The sequence below is a fragment of the Rhodamnia argentea genome, chromosome 11 (assembly GCF_020921035.1).
Source record: "Rhodamnia argentea isolate NSW1041297 chromosome 11, ASM2092103v1, whole genome shotgun sequence".
NCBI classification, from domain to species: domain Eukaryota; kingdom Viridiplantae; phylum Streptophyta; class Magnoliopsida; order Myrtales; family Myrtaceae; genus Rhodamnia; species Rhodamnia argentea.
In genome coordinates, this window is record NC_063160.1 from 18,225,620 (window position 1) to 18,238,227 (window position 12,608).

Below are 12,608 nucleotides of genomic sequence, written 5' to 3' on the forward strand. Positions count from 1 at the left end.
GAATGCAGTCAAAATCAAGACGAGACAGCTAGATGGGTCCATTGCAATTGAAAGGCATCTGGAGATGGGCAATGTGACCTCGAGTTCCCATTGGTCCACGATCTATCCACAACCTGTCCTCTTCAGATTTTGTGATCCTACTTGGCTCCATAGGAAACCTCCCTTCACATTGCCCCACTCAGAGGGAATAAAAAGCTTAACGCTTTTTAAATAGAAAACTCAGAATCATTAGCTCTATCTTCAAAGTTCAGATACAGAGAAACATACGAGAGAGCGAGCGAGAGATGGCTGCAACATCTAGTGCATTTGTTAGCGGGTTAGGCTCAAGCTCGACCTTCTTGACTGGAGCCAAGAGAAGCCATGGCTTGTTATCCGCTGGATTTGGAGCCAGGGCTATCCCTGCCTTCACTCCTGGGAAGTTGATAGTAGCGGCTGCGGCTGTGCAGCCGAAGAAATCGTGGATCCCTTCCGTTAGAGGCGGCGGCAACTTCATCGACCCTGAATGGCTCGATGGCTCGTAAGTTATCCGTTAAGGCACATATCTATGCATACTAATGTGTTGGTCATGCATCCGGTGGTTTGTTCAAAGGGAAAAATGAATTCATTCCTTTGGTTGTCTAACTGATGAACAAAATTGCAGACTTCCAGGTGATTACGGATTTGACCCACTAGGGCTGGGGAAGGACCCGGCATTCCTAAAGTGGTACAGAGAAGCCGAGCTGATCCACGGCAGATGGGCCATGGCTGCAGTGGTCGGCATTTTTGTGGGCCAGGCGTGGAGCGGAATCCCGTGGTTCGAAGCAGGGGCGGCTCCAGGTGCAGTGGCACCGTTCTCCTTTGGCTCGCTGCTTGGAACCCAGCTCCTGCTCATGGGATGGGTCGAGAGCAAAAGATGGGCGGACTTCTTCAACCCAGACTCCCAGTCTGTGGAATGGGCTACTCCCTGGTCCAGAACGGCCGAGAACTTTGCAAACGCGACCGGAGACCAGGGATATCCGGGAGGCAAGTTTTTCGACCCCTTGGGGTTGGCGGGCACGCTCAAGGACGGAGTGTACATTCCTGACGGGGAGAAGTTAGAGAGACTGAAGCTGGCTGAGATCAAGCATGCGAGAATTGCTATGCTGGCCATGCTCATTTTCTACTTTGAGGCAGGGCAGGGGAAGACACCTCTCGGTGCTCTTGGCTTGTAAATCGGGCATATTGGAGATAAAACGATTACCAGAACTTGTTATGATCTTAATACCTCTATGCTTTTCAAACTATGAACCAGCGCAGGGTGTACGGTAAATAGACGCTACTTCAATAGATGGACAAGGACTGCGAAAGGAAATTGAGGGGAGAGGAACCCTGACTTCTATAATGAATGCAAGGAAATCCAGCTCGCTGTTTTTATGTTGCTTTTGTTGGCTTGTTTAACAGAACCAACTACTTATGCTGCGCAACATCCTAGCGGAATTATGTCCTGTCCGAAAGGATGGAATGGAACAAGGTCTGGCCAATGTGACGAAAGCATATAATACGAAGACTGCATAGGATGTCACCAATGCAAAATGGGTAGATGGCCATGTCGATCGTGGAGAAACTGAAATGAGCGCAATTTCCCATGGACATGCCTTAATCTTATACGAGATATTAGTTACATAACTTTGACAGTAGTCACCCCATCAAAGCTACAACCTATTGGCAGATTTTCTCAAAGGACAGAGATCCTTGGTTGTTGGCCATGACATCTAAATGGCTACAAGACTGAATTGTGACAGAATCTTCTGACACCATCTCAGCCAAATTATAGGAAGTAAGAAACAGATTAAGCTGATAAGTCTTACTTGCGAAATCATTATTTCAATTCAACTGTTGGAGTAGGATAGGATAGACAATAAAGCGTTCAATCATGATGAATACCCACCCAATAACAAAGGAGAGACGAAATTTTTTTCATCAACTGGCAAAAGCACATAAAGAAAAAGGAAGAGAAGGAATCCGTGCGAGTGACAAGTTTCCCTTCAAAGGGAGGCTCTCCTGAGTTTCACTAGCAGAAATCAAAACAAGAGATTCGCTAAATTATCTTAAACACGTAGCCATGACAAAAGATCGCTCAAAAACTACAGATTATTCACTGCCAGTGCCCGTAGCCATCAAAAAGTCGCCCTCACAGACCACTTCACCCCCAACATAAGCTTTCCCTTCCATCTTTGCAATTCCAAAGCGCTTCTGTAGCTTAACAAGTGTCATCCTCATAACTAGGGTGTCACCCGCAATGACGGGCTTCCGGAATCTTACTTTGTCGATTCCAGCAAAGAAGAAATTCTCACGAGAGCCTCCCACCTCTGGCTGTAGCATAACCAAGCCACCAACCTGTGCCATTGCCTGGACAGCCAACAAAGGGCATCATTGTCTTCATCATGGATGAAAACCTCCCAATAATGTAAGTATCTTTCCCAAAGTAATGACACTTGTAGTAACACATGTATGAAGAAACATGAATTTCTAATTCCGAAACAATTCCTAACCAAAATTTCAGAGTCACCAACTAAAAATTTGACGAGTCTAATGATATTTCTTATAGTACAGAAGTCATAAGATGTTCAGTCCATTTAAAATTCCTACAGCAGCTAAGTAATTGCTATGGCCTGTGCTTGACTAATGACTAACTCCTGTAGAATCTGCAACAAAATCATGGCCCTCCAGACTTGCAGAACCTCCCAGCAGAGAGACAGGCAGGGCAAAGGACAGCTACTGGCATCTTGTTAAAAATGATGTTCTGCTTTCTCACAATGGATTTCCCGTGTGTAAAATCAGATGACGTATTTCAGGAGAAATTAAGCTTAGGTCCTACCATTTAATTCCTTCAATAGAAAAGAATTTGATAAACTTACCCTTAGGTCACTCCTTGGGTGATAGTAACATGATCAGTAGCAGAGATGTAGTCAGAAACATTACTCTTGGCTAAGGTAGTGAGGCACTAAGCATAGGGGCTCAGAATGTAATTTATAAAGCAGATCACAGGCTCGCTGAAGTGCCTTCCCCTATGCAAGGTCCAAGCTTCAGCCAGGAAGCCACTACAGTCTTCCTTTGCCTTCCAAACGTTTAAGACAATGATAAACAAAACCGAGAACTTTACACCAACGACAATTACCAAGGACATTAAAGTTGACACGATGCCAGTAGGAACTTGGCAACTTCATGGTGCACATTAGGCAATGTTAAGTGGATCCATTGTTTCATAGCACAATTTGTCCAATAAGGGCATGAGAATATAAGATTTGCAGGTGGTTAATCCATTTTAATAACAGATCTTCAAGGAAAACCCAACCTCGAGAAACCCGAAATGGATTATTGGCACTTCATGCCAAGGACTGTCGGAACAAGAACAACTTTGGACAGAAGACACCACATCATCTTTGAGAAAGAAAGCCAAACACCTATATATGCCTTCACCAATTACTCGGCATGGCAACACATCAGAAGAAATTTCATTCGACTTAACACAAACCATTTTAATATCTCACCGGTACTTAGATGAAATTTAAAGTAAGAGATAAACCTCAAAAAGGCGCAAGAGAGAGAAGAGGGTTTTACCTCGACCATGAGAACACCAGGCATGATTGGCCTCTCGGGAAAATGCCCAGGAAAAAAGTTGTCGTTAATAGTAACATTCTTGATAGCAACAGCTGAAACTCCAGGATTGTATTCAATCACTCTATCCACTAGGAGAAATGGAAACCTAGAGCATATTAAGAATGAAAAGAGTTCTAACTTCTATTACATGAAAAGAGATACGACGACCGAAAAAGCGTTCTTTTTCCTCGGAGAAACCCAAAGCTACTTAAAGACGTCTTTACCTGTGAGGCAAAATGTCGCGAATCTGGTTGATATCCATCACCGTCGGAAATGCAGCATATTCTGCGCCGGAAACGAAAATGCAACAGTCACCAACGTGATCTTTGAAAAGCAATCGCGATTCTCGCCACTCGATAACGAAAAGGGTTAAAAAGAAAATAAAAAAATCAACCCACTCAATTCGATGGGAGTGTCGTCCTTCGGATCTTGAGCTGCGCCCAGCAAGCAAGGAGCCGCGAAACGACGGCCCGTCGTCTTCGAGGCGGCGTCGAATCTGGGACAGAACTGAAAGGAGACCGGCCGCAACACAGTCGATCGGCGAGGAGCGAGAGAAGAAGGCGAAGAAGAAGAAAGCAACGAACCGGAGAGAGCTGATGAGGCCATCGGGTGAAGGGTCGGGCAGAGACGGGTGGAAGGATGAAACCCAGAAGAGAAATGAAAGAGAGGGAGTGATGGATTTGGGGATTTATGAAGGGGGGCAGGTGAAATTGGGCGAGAGAAACGAGGGGGAAGTGGAGTTGTGTTGGACTAGATCAGAGCAGGCAAGAAAACCATTTGCTCGCTAACTGTTTGTACGTATGCATGAGAGAGAGAGAGAGAGAGAGAGAGAGAGAGAGAGAGAGACTGACTGCGGCGTGGCCGGGACGGAGAATCCCAAGCTTTTCTGCTTCATATTCTTATCAATGATTAATCACATCGCACGAACTTGATTCCTAGTGATTTCCTTAATATTTGTCCGTTCGAATAGGGCGCGGCTAGAGGTAATAAACAGGTGGGTCGAAGTATAATAAACCCATTTTTATACCTAATCCAATCCTAGTCTAGTCTGAACCTATCCCAATAAATCATATTTTGAGCATGACCATTAGATCAGCAAATTAATGTTTCTGTGAAAATGAAAATTAACAACTAGAAAAGAACGATGACAAAAAAAAAAAAATTGAGAAGAGTAAATCCTAATTAAAACCGAAAAATAAAGAATGGAAAAGAGAAAAATGACAGAACTATATCATACCCGCAATACATATGTGAAAAAGGGCAAGCGAAGGCATCCTAGCCCTTGCCTAGATTAGGCGACCGCTCGCCTGTGGCCGGCCATCGTTGGCCATCACCGGGGCCTCGACCGACCGAGAGAAATATAAAAAAAAGGAAAAGGAAAGGGAAAGATAAATAAAGGAAAATAATATAATATAAAACTAAATAAATAGCTCAAAAATTATAAAATTATCAATAGTAGGATCGGTCATGCCACGTAAGACGGTCAACATCCACGTTAGTGATTTTCAGCCAAAATTGATCAAATGGATGACATTGGCAAATCATCGGGTTTAAGATTGAATTGATCGTCGCATAACAAATTTATAATTTTTTGGATAATCTTTCAGATAGTTTTGGTATATCAAATTTAGGCTTCGTTTGTTTAGCGGATAATTATATAGTCGACAGAGATATTTTCATTATCAACAATAATTTATGTCTAAATATTTTCATTTGTTCGTTTTTGTAAGTGATATGAATGATTATTTTTAGAAAATTATTTTTCAAATTATTCATTATGAAATGAATGAAGCCTTAGCCAAGGTGGTTTTGGGTTGAAAGCTTCAAACCCACCAAGATCCATTATTAATTGGGCTCTTTTTTGTAATTATGTTTACAATATGTTTTTAAAACTTTTAAGTAACGCATATTCCACCAGTTCACTATATATGAGCCCTAAATTGAGTTTGAGACCCATATTGCCTCTGCCTACAAGTTTAAGAATTTGAGCTCTACATAATCAAACGTGTACAATAAAACTGCACGAATTATCAGCCCCATTATTTTTCTTTTGGGCCTGCAATGACTCTGGGCCATTGCAGAAGGCCGGATGGCCCGAGCCCAAAGGAAACACCCGACCCGGAGACCGCATACGCCTAACTGGATTCAAGTAATCCAACCAGGAGAAAACCATCGCCGTCATCGTCCTCAACCCAAAATCCACAGTCCCCATCTCCGATCTCTTCTCACGCCATGGACATCCAGCGCAACACCTCCCCTTCCTCTTCCTCCTCCTCTGCCTCTTCTGTCGCTCCGAACTCTTTAACCGCCGTCGCGACTGCCACCGCCGCCACCGACGACCCGATGCACTCCTGGTGGGAGTCCATCTCCAAGGCCCGCACCCGCATCGAGTCCCTCTCCTCCATCCTCTCCATACCTCTCTCTTTCCTCAGCGACTCCGACCGCCCCGCCCTCTCCCTCCTCTCCTCCTTGCCCGTCTACTCTGCCCTTTCCTCGGCCCTCGCCGACCCCCTTTCGGGCTCCGGCTCGGACCCCCTCTGCCACTGGCTCTACGACACTTTCCTCTCGTCCGATCCCCACCTCCGCCTCGTCGTCTTCTCCTTGTTGCCCCTCCTTTCTGGTCTCTACCTCTCCCGCATCCACTCCGATCCCTCCCCGTCCCTCGCCGGCTTTGAGGCTGTCCTCCTTGCCATTTATTCTTCCGAATGCAAGGCCCGCGCAGGCAAACCCTCGCTGATTGCGATCCCAGACCTCTCCCAGCCCTCTCTCTACCACAGTCCGCGCACCCGATCCCCTGCGCCGCCATCCCGTGCCTCTGCCGGGGTTTTGTGGCCGCCCCTTGAGCCACAGGTTGCGGTGAAGTCTACAAAAAGGGCCGCGATAGTGGGAATAGCTCTGGATTGTTATTATAAGCAGATCTCTCAGATGCCTTCATGGTCAAAGCTCGAGCTTTGCCAGTTCGTTGCAGCTTGGGCGGGGCAGGATTGCTCCTGCAGGAGGGAGTTTGATGGTGACGAGGAAAAAGTTGATGGGTTCAGGGCTCTGGAGGATGGGAATGGCATTGAGAATGAGATAGAGATTGATGGGTTTGTGGAGGAAGTTAGGAACTTGGCAATTGAAGAGAATGGTGTGAATCTGGAGTCAAAGGGTGCGAGAATCCCGCTCCCTTGGGAGCTTTTGCAACCTGTATTGAGGATCTTGGGCCACTGTTTGTTGGCTCCTTTGAACGCAGAGGAAGTCAAGGACGCTGCTTCGGTTGCGGTCAGGAGTTTATATGCAAGGGCTTCTCATGATTTGGTTCCCCAGGCAATCTTGGCTACGAGGAGTCTCATTCAGCTCGACAAGAGGGCGCGAGAGGCTGCAAAAGCGGTTGTAGCTGTGGCAGCTGCAAATGCATCTTCGAATGCTAACACGCCGAGCAAAGCTAAGAAACCTGAGATTCTTTTGGTGTCCAAGTGACAATTATTTTGGTTACTTTTGCCAGTGTTGGATGTTGTTGTGTAGACAGCTCAAAATCAAACAGTTCACTGAGCATCATGTGTTGGTTCTTGAACTGGTATGTGTGTATTGATAGAGGTGAGAAGTTCATCTGCTGATACGTAGGAATGGGGTTCTACCCCTTATATTTCGTTCTGGAGAGTTTATGATCTTCTGCTGTGCTTGGATGCACTTCCTTGATGCTTGGCAAAATGTTTTGTCTGTAACCCATGAAATTGTCTCTTTTTGTCCATCATGTTGTCATGCTATGTGAGGATTATGCCAATGTGCTGGGTGATTCTTCCTTTTATTGGTTATGTGTTTCTTAGCAAATTGATGCCATTTGCTGCTTATGAAGTTGATTATTTGATGCTTATTTGTGTTGATCCATAATTTAGATCCCTATGCTACAATTTTTCCTGGATGCTGCTACTCGCATAGATTCAGTTGTGAAGAGGACCTAACTGTCTGTCTTCTCTAAAAAGGCACTGTTGCCTTCTAAGTTATGATAGGGTCTTCTCAATAATATTTCCCAGGGAATTGTCTCCATGGATAGGGTTCAGAGAGATATGGATGGGGTAGCTCGTTCCTTCGGCAATTGTGCTTTAACTAATTCCTTTACCGCTTTACCTTTTACTTTTGACTCAGTTTCTTGTTCCATTAGGTCGGTTGTGGGTAGAGAATGTATTAGTCCTTGTAGTACGGTCTCAAGTTGGATGAATGCATCTTCATTTCCCAGCAGAAAAAAAAAAAGGATAAAGGCATCTGGACTATTTCTCACACTGTTTTATGTTCTTGAGCTAGTTGATTTTCGCAATGACATGTTTGTTGTTCCACTATGTGCAAGAGTGTGTCTGTGAGAATTCAGTTTAACTCTAGAATAAAATGAGATCCATTTACTGGTCATTGTAGTCTTGTGAACTGTGAAATTGACATTTTACATATCTATGAGGTAGGCTGAAGATGCCATGAATTTGTGGTCCATGGAAAGGAGTGATGGCAGGACGAGCTGCCATTAATTTGTTGTCTTCGAAAATTTATTAATACAAAATTCTTGTTAATCGACAGTTCTTTCATGGACGATTCACCGTTGCTGAATGGTAATTTCTTTTCTGCTGTTGCTGGATAGGATAGTCTGAACAATTCAAGCAGTGGCTCTTCATATGCATTCCGGATACTCAATTTATGGTAGATAGAATTGTGGATGAATAACTACCTCATCCTGCACAGAAATGCTTTTGAACTGGACTGTATTTTTTAGTCATGATACTCTGTATCCGGCCACCGGGCGGGGGGTTTTGGGGGAGAAAGGAAGAGGGAGGGAGGGGGGAGGTGTCGGATTTAATTGAACTGAATGACACAGAAATTTAATTTAGTTGATAAGTTAATCCTTCCAAACTCTAGGCCAAAAAGTTCTAGTGCATCTAATGGAAGAACAATTCTAGGTAGTGTAGGGCGGACCCAAGAAGATAGAAAAATTGAGTTTATTTATTAACTGGTTTAGTCTCTACTGAGTTGTCTACTTGTATTTCTTTGCTTAAGTGTGGACGAATTGTTAAGAGAAGGGGGTTTTACTATTCTATCTGAGCAAGAGGGAAGAATTGCGCATTCTATTGAGAGGTGGACGATGGAGAAGTCGTTGATCTATGGATGGATATGCAATAAATTTAAAGTAAAGCCTTCTGCTCTTTTAGACAGGCGACGAACTGTCTGCCTGCAGATTGTTGTAACTTCTACTGCGTGATAGAGGTTTGGCAAGCCAATGGTTAGTTTTGGCTCGTCAATTTCTGCTCTGGTGAGTATTTATATACGCTTCGTTATATTTTTGGCTTGTTGGAAGTCAATGTGATCGGTATGGTTGCAAGAAATGATAATTCAAAGGACAGATATGCATAGTAGTTGGTTGCTGTGAAAATGCAGATTTCAGGGCACACGGTGCCGATAGCTGACGTGTTGGTAACATAACTAGATGTATATGCCTGTGTTTTCTTTAGACGTTAGTTATCCATGGTTTTGGCCGAGATAGTTCTGTTCTTGGTTGCTCCAAATAAATGTTCTTTCCTTGGTTTATGTGCTGGTCTGCGATGATGTCTTGGCGGCTGTCTAGTGAGGGTCTACGACTCTAGATTGATTTGATCATGAAAGTCCTTTTGGAAGCAGCAGTCAGAGTTTTGGTCCTGAAATTTGTACAGCGAGGATGTTATATAGTTCTGAAATTTTTTGGCCAATAGCTTCGGCTCGTTTGAAATTTGAATTGCATTCCTTTGAGGAAGTTATACTCCATGGTGTGATCTTATTTGGGTTAAAATTGTGCCTCCTAGATAAGGTATCTGCTGGTTTATCTCCTTGTGTGGAAATATGGGGAGTAAAAAGGCAGTGAAAAATCAAGAGTTGGGTGGAATTTGGACCTTTTATGTCATTGTACATCCGTCACCATCGCTGACCTCCTGGCCAACTACCGGAATACAAATATATTATTTCAAACTCTTCACTAAAAACTATCTTTAATGATAACCAATAGGACTCTATGGTTGTTAGGAAGGCCTTCTCCTTATTATAAGAAGATGATTTGTCTATGGGCAACTTCTAAATATTATAACGAACTTCAGATAAGTAAATTTTTTTTATTTATTCAATTGTTTTGTTTGATGAAAATATAAATATTTCCAAAAATATATATATTTTTATTTTCCCAAGTTTAAACTTATACATTCTCTGATTTTGCATGCATAAATAAAAGGAATGCGTTTTTCGGAGCCATTCTAAAGCAAATTTACCCGCTAAAAAATCATTCAGCATTTGTTCCAGAAAAAAAGGTATATTGGATGAGGTGCATATGATATTACGTATTATATACTAGTTAAATTTTGTCAAACCTCCACTTTAGATTACAGAATTCTACTACAGAAGCTTCTAAAGGCTAAGGATTAAGCTATTTCACGCATACTTATTCGCATTTGAGACATGGTATATTTTCCCCAACCTCAATTAATTCCATGTTTTCACTAAAGACGTTGGTATAAAAATTGACAGTGGGTGTCTGCTTTAATTCTTAACTAAATTCGACCCAAATTTTTTTTTTCTTCACTAAATACATAGAGGGTCTAATCCATTAAACATTTTGTGGATGTGGACTTGACCTTTCCCCCTACTCAAACATCTTGATGAAAGCTTTCTACGTTGGCTAGGCTACCGAGCATCTAGGGTGGGTTTATTTCACGAAAAATGAACGATTTGAAAAATATTTTCCTAAAAATGATCGCTTATTCCGTTTATAGAAATGAATGAGTGAAAAATAAATATGTCGTCCACGAAAGTGATTAGGTATAAAATTATCATCGTAATGCAAGTATATTCTATTGGCTAATTATTCCAAATGACATAACCATCATCTTTAGGAAAATGTTTTCCAAAACACATATTTTCCGTGAAACAAATAAATTCTTAGGATGCTTTATTGTAGATAATTCGTCTATCTAATCAACTTGAAAGTATACATACGATGATCATATTCTCTTCTTACCTATACAGTTATTTATTTAAAGCCAACATCTAATTTTGAATAAATAATCAGATATCGCCAGAAATTCCGCAGGAAGGTAAGAAACCATTGAAATTCATGGTCAAGATTTTCATCTCGGAGACGACAGCCATCAATTTTATTCAAATGAAAAGAACTACACATTTCCTTCTTTTAATTGAGTCAACCTATCCACTTCGATGCGACCAAAAAAAAAAAACTATCCACTGCAAATTCAATAGAACGCACCATGAATCAGCTTACGCCGGTTCTAACACATAACACTCTAATCCTGGAGTTCGATTAGTCTTCAATGATCTAAATCATGCATTAATGGCGGAGCATATTTTCCTAATTTCGCCATCCGTCCCCGTCTTCACACCAATGTTACTCATCTTCACCATCGATCTAGCAAACTCCGCGCCGAAGTCCAACCGGGTCGGGCCTCCACTGCTCAGGAAGCTCTGCACGAAAGTTCTCGTGGAGGCGTCGGTCCACAGCTTCTGATCGGACTCCAAAAGTCCCCTTCCGCTCCTCAAGTTTGCGAAGAAGGACGTGTCGAAGCGGTTGGGGCTGCCGGTGTCGAGGGCGACGCGCCTCGCGCCGTCGCCGCCTTGTGGACACAGAGATTGGAGTTGAGAAACAAAGGAAGGATCAATGGAGGGGTCGACTGAGGTGGTAGTGTTGAAGTTGTAGAGCCTGTTCTGGAAGAACCGGCAAGCTCCAGTTCCTATGGTGTGCCCTCCTGTAAATCCATATTGGTTAGGTTTGGACATGCTTTAATATAACACTTCTGTGTCGCCAACTTTAATTGAAATACTAACCAACGAGAGCAACAAGATCAAGGGTGTTCAGTCCTAAGTCAGCAAACTTCTGCTTTTGCACATCAACTGAATCCAGGAAGCTGGGCAAATTTCCAGCATCTGATGCAGAGGAGACCCGTCCATCTCTGCGTCCCGTCGGCACTGCCCAACTTGGTCCGTTCGTCTGCATTGAAATTCACGAATCACATCACTCAAAATGTCTCGAATGTCTGAAGACTTGGCCTTTCAAAAGAGATCAATCTTGTTGCTGCTGCCAAGATGGGAGCCCGGGATTGTTACATACAAGAGCAACGGAATCGCGGGCCGCCAGTGCGAGAATATCAGTACAAGAAACGACGCCGGGACACGCAGTTTCGAGCTGGGTCTTTGCGTCGTCGATCACTTCATATCCTCTCAACCCCCGGTTCGCATTCGACGTTTTCTCCGCGCTGGGCCCATCGAGGAGGACCGAACCGTCGCATCCCCGGACGAAGCAGTCGTGGAAGTGCATCCTCAGCAGCCCGGGAGCCACAGTGGGGTCGAACCGGAAATGGGCCTGAACAGCCGACCTAACAATGGCCTCAGCACGCGGACACGAACGTGAGTAGAACCCTACTCTCGTACCTTGTCCTCTCACAAAGGTCGGCGCGATGCACAATGCCAGGAGCATCATGAACAAGGTGGTTTTTCCGATAAAGAAGCCACCCTCCATTGTTTCGAAAAAAACAGGGGAAATGAAGCGAATACGCCTTAGCCTACAATACTGAGATTTGAATATCTAAAGACGTTCTGCGTTTGGCGTGAGGCAATGCATGCAGAATGCGCACGTATATATAGGGTGAAGGAGAGGTCAAGCTATGGAGGAGAAGTATAAAAAGATGGCTGGAGAGGGAGAGAGAGAGAAAGAGAGACAGAGCAGGTCCCATGCTCTGCATGGGTTTTTGTTCACGTGCATGTATCCTAGTGATCACAGTACAAATGCCACTAGTTGAATCTGAATTTTCACGAGGAAGTTTCCAGGAAAGTGGATGGAGAGAAGATTCTCAGCATGCCGATCGTGGGCTGGTTCGAATAGCGGAACGGTGTGAAAACATCGCAAGGGAGGAGAGTCAAAATAGACGGAAGAAGAGGTCATCGGGAGCAAAAGATAAAGCCCAAAACAAGAAGAGGGTACGTCGTTTTGCTAAATT

General features: G+C 43.7%; 4 protein-coding genes and 1 long non-coding RNA gene across 5 annotated transcripts; 3 read left to right on the top strand and 2 right to left on the bottom strand.

The window, feature by feature from the left end:
• The first annotated feature begins 182 nt into the window (after window positions 1-182).
• Window positions 183-1,262, top strand: LOC115747283 (chlorophyll a-b binding protein CP24 10A, chloroplastic-like). Its single transcript, XM_030683375.2, has 2 exons — window positions 183-517; window positions 641-1,262. The coding sequence occupies exons 1-2, from the start codon at window positions 285-287 to the stop codon at window positions 1,188-1,190; spliced, it is 783 nt and encodes a 260-aa protein (XP_030539235.1). The 5' UTR covers window positions 183-284; the 3' UTR covers window positions 1,191-1,262.
• Window positions 1,263-1,986: 724 nt separating this feature from the next.
• Window positions 1,987-4,478, bottom strand: LOC115747285 (3-hydroxyacyl-[acyl-carrier-protein] dehydratase FabZ-like). Its single transcript, XM_030683376.2, has 4 exons — window positions 4,017-4,478; window positions 3,843-3,903; window positions 3,580-3,724; window positions 1,987-2,367 (listed from the first exon to the last, which is right to left on the bottom strand). The coding sequence occupies exons 1-4, from the start codon at window positions 4,222-4,224 to the stop codon at window positions 2,110-2,112; spliced, it is 672 nt and encodes a 223-aa protein (XP_030539236.1). The 5' UTR covers window positions 4,225-4,478; the 3' UTR covers window positions 1,987-2,109.
• A 1,315-nt stretch (window positions 4,479-5,793) lies between these two features.
• Window positions 5,794-7,405, top strand: LOC115747359. The gene has a single exon (XM_030683497.2). It carries the CDS (start codon window positions 5,851-5,853, stop codon window positions 7,075-7,077), a length of 1,227 nt encoding a protein of 408 aa, XP_030539357.2. The 5' UTR covers window positions 5,794-5,850; the 3' UTR covers window positions 7,078-7,405.
• A 627-nt stretch (window positions 7,406-8,032) lies between these two features.
• Window positions 8,033-8,359, top strand: LOC125312899. Its single transcript, XR_007196978.1, has 2 exons — window positions 8,033-8,195; window positions 8,288-8,359. It is a non-coding gene; the product is annotated as an uncharacterized LOC125312899 (long non-coding RNA).
• A 2,303-nt stretch (window positions 8,360-10,662) lies between these two features.
• LOC115747355 (cationic peroxidase 2-like) lies at window positions 10,663-12,298 on the bottom strand. Its single transcript, XM_030683492.2, has 3 exons — window positions 11,723-12,298; window positions 11,440-11,602; window positions 10,663-11,360 (listed from the first exon to the last, which is right to left on the bottom strand). Exons 1-3 carry the CDS (start codon window positions 12,128-12,130, stop codon window positions 10,939-10,941), a joined length of 993 nt encoding a protein of 330 aa, XP_030539352.1. The 5' UTR covers window positions 12,131-12,298; the 3' UTR covers window positions 10,663-10,938.
• Window positions 12,299-12,608: the final 310 nt, after the last annotated feature.

Coding starts and splice junctions, on each gene's coding strand:
- LOC115747359 (XM_030683497.2), top strand. CDS start 5,851: ATGGACATCCAGCGCAACACCTCCCCTTCCTCTTCCTCCTCCTCTGCC.
- LOC115747285 (XM_030683376.2), bottom strand. CDS start 4,224: ATGGCCTCATCAGCTCTCTCCGGTTCGTTGCTTTCTTCTTCTTCGCCT. Junction 3,725..3,842: donor CGCGACATTTTGCCTCACAG/GTAAAGACGTCT, acceptor AATATGCTCTAG/GTTTCCATTTCTCCTAGTGG. Junction 2,368..3,579: donor CTGGTGTTCTCATGGTCGAG/GTAAAACCCTCT, acceptor TTGGCTGTCCAG/GCAATGGCACAGGTTGGTGG.
- LOC115747355 (XM_030683492.2), bottom strand. CDS start 12,130: ATGGAGGGTGGCTTCTTTATCGGAAAAACCACCTTGTTCATGATGCTC. Junction 11,603..11,722: donor CCCGCGATTCCGTTGCTCTT/GTATGTAACAAT, acceptor ATTTCAATGCAG/ACGAACGGACCAAGTTGGGC. Junction 11,361..11,439: donor TGATCTTGTTGCTCTCGTTG/GTTAGTATTTCA, acceptor ATGGATTTACAG/GAGGGCACACCATAGGAACT.
- LOC115747283 (XM_030683375.2), top strand. CDS start 285: ATGGCTGCAACATCTAGTGCATTTGTTAGCGGGTTAGGCTCAAGCTCG. Junction 518..640: donor CCTGAATGGCTCGATGGCTC/GTAAGTTATCCG, acceptor ACAAAATTGCAG/ACTTCCAGGTGATTACGGAT.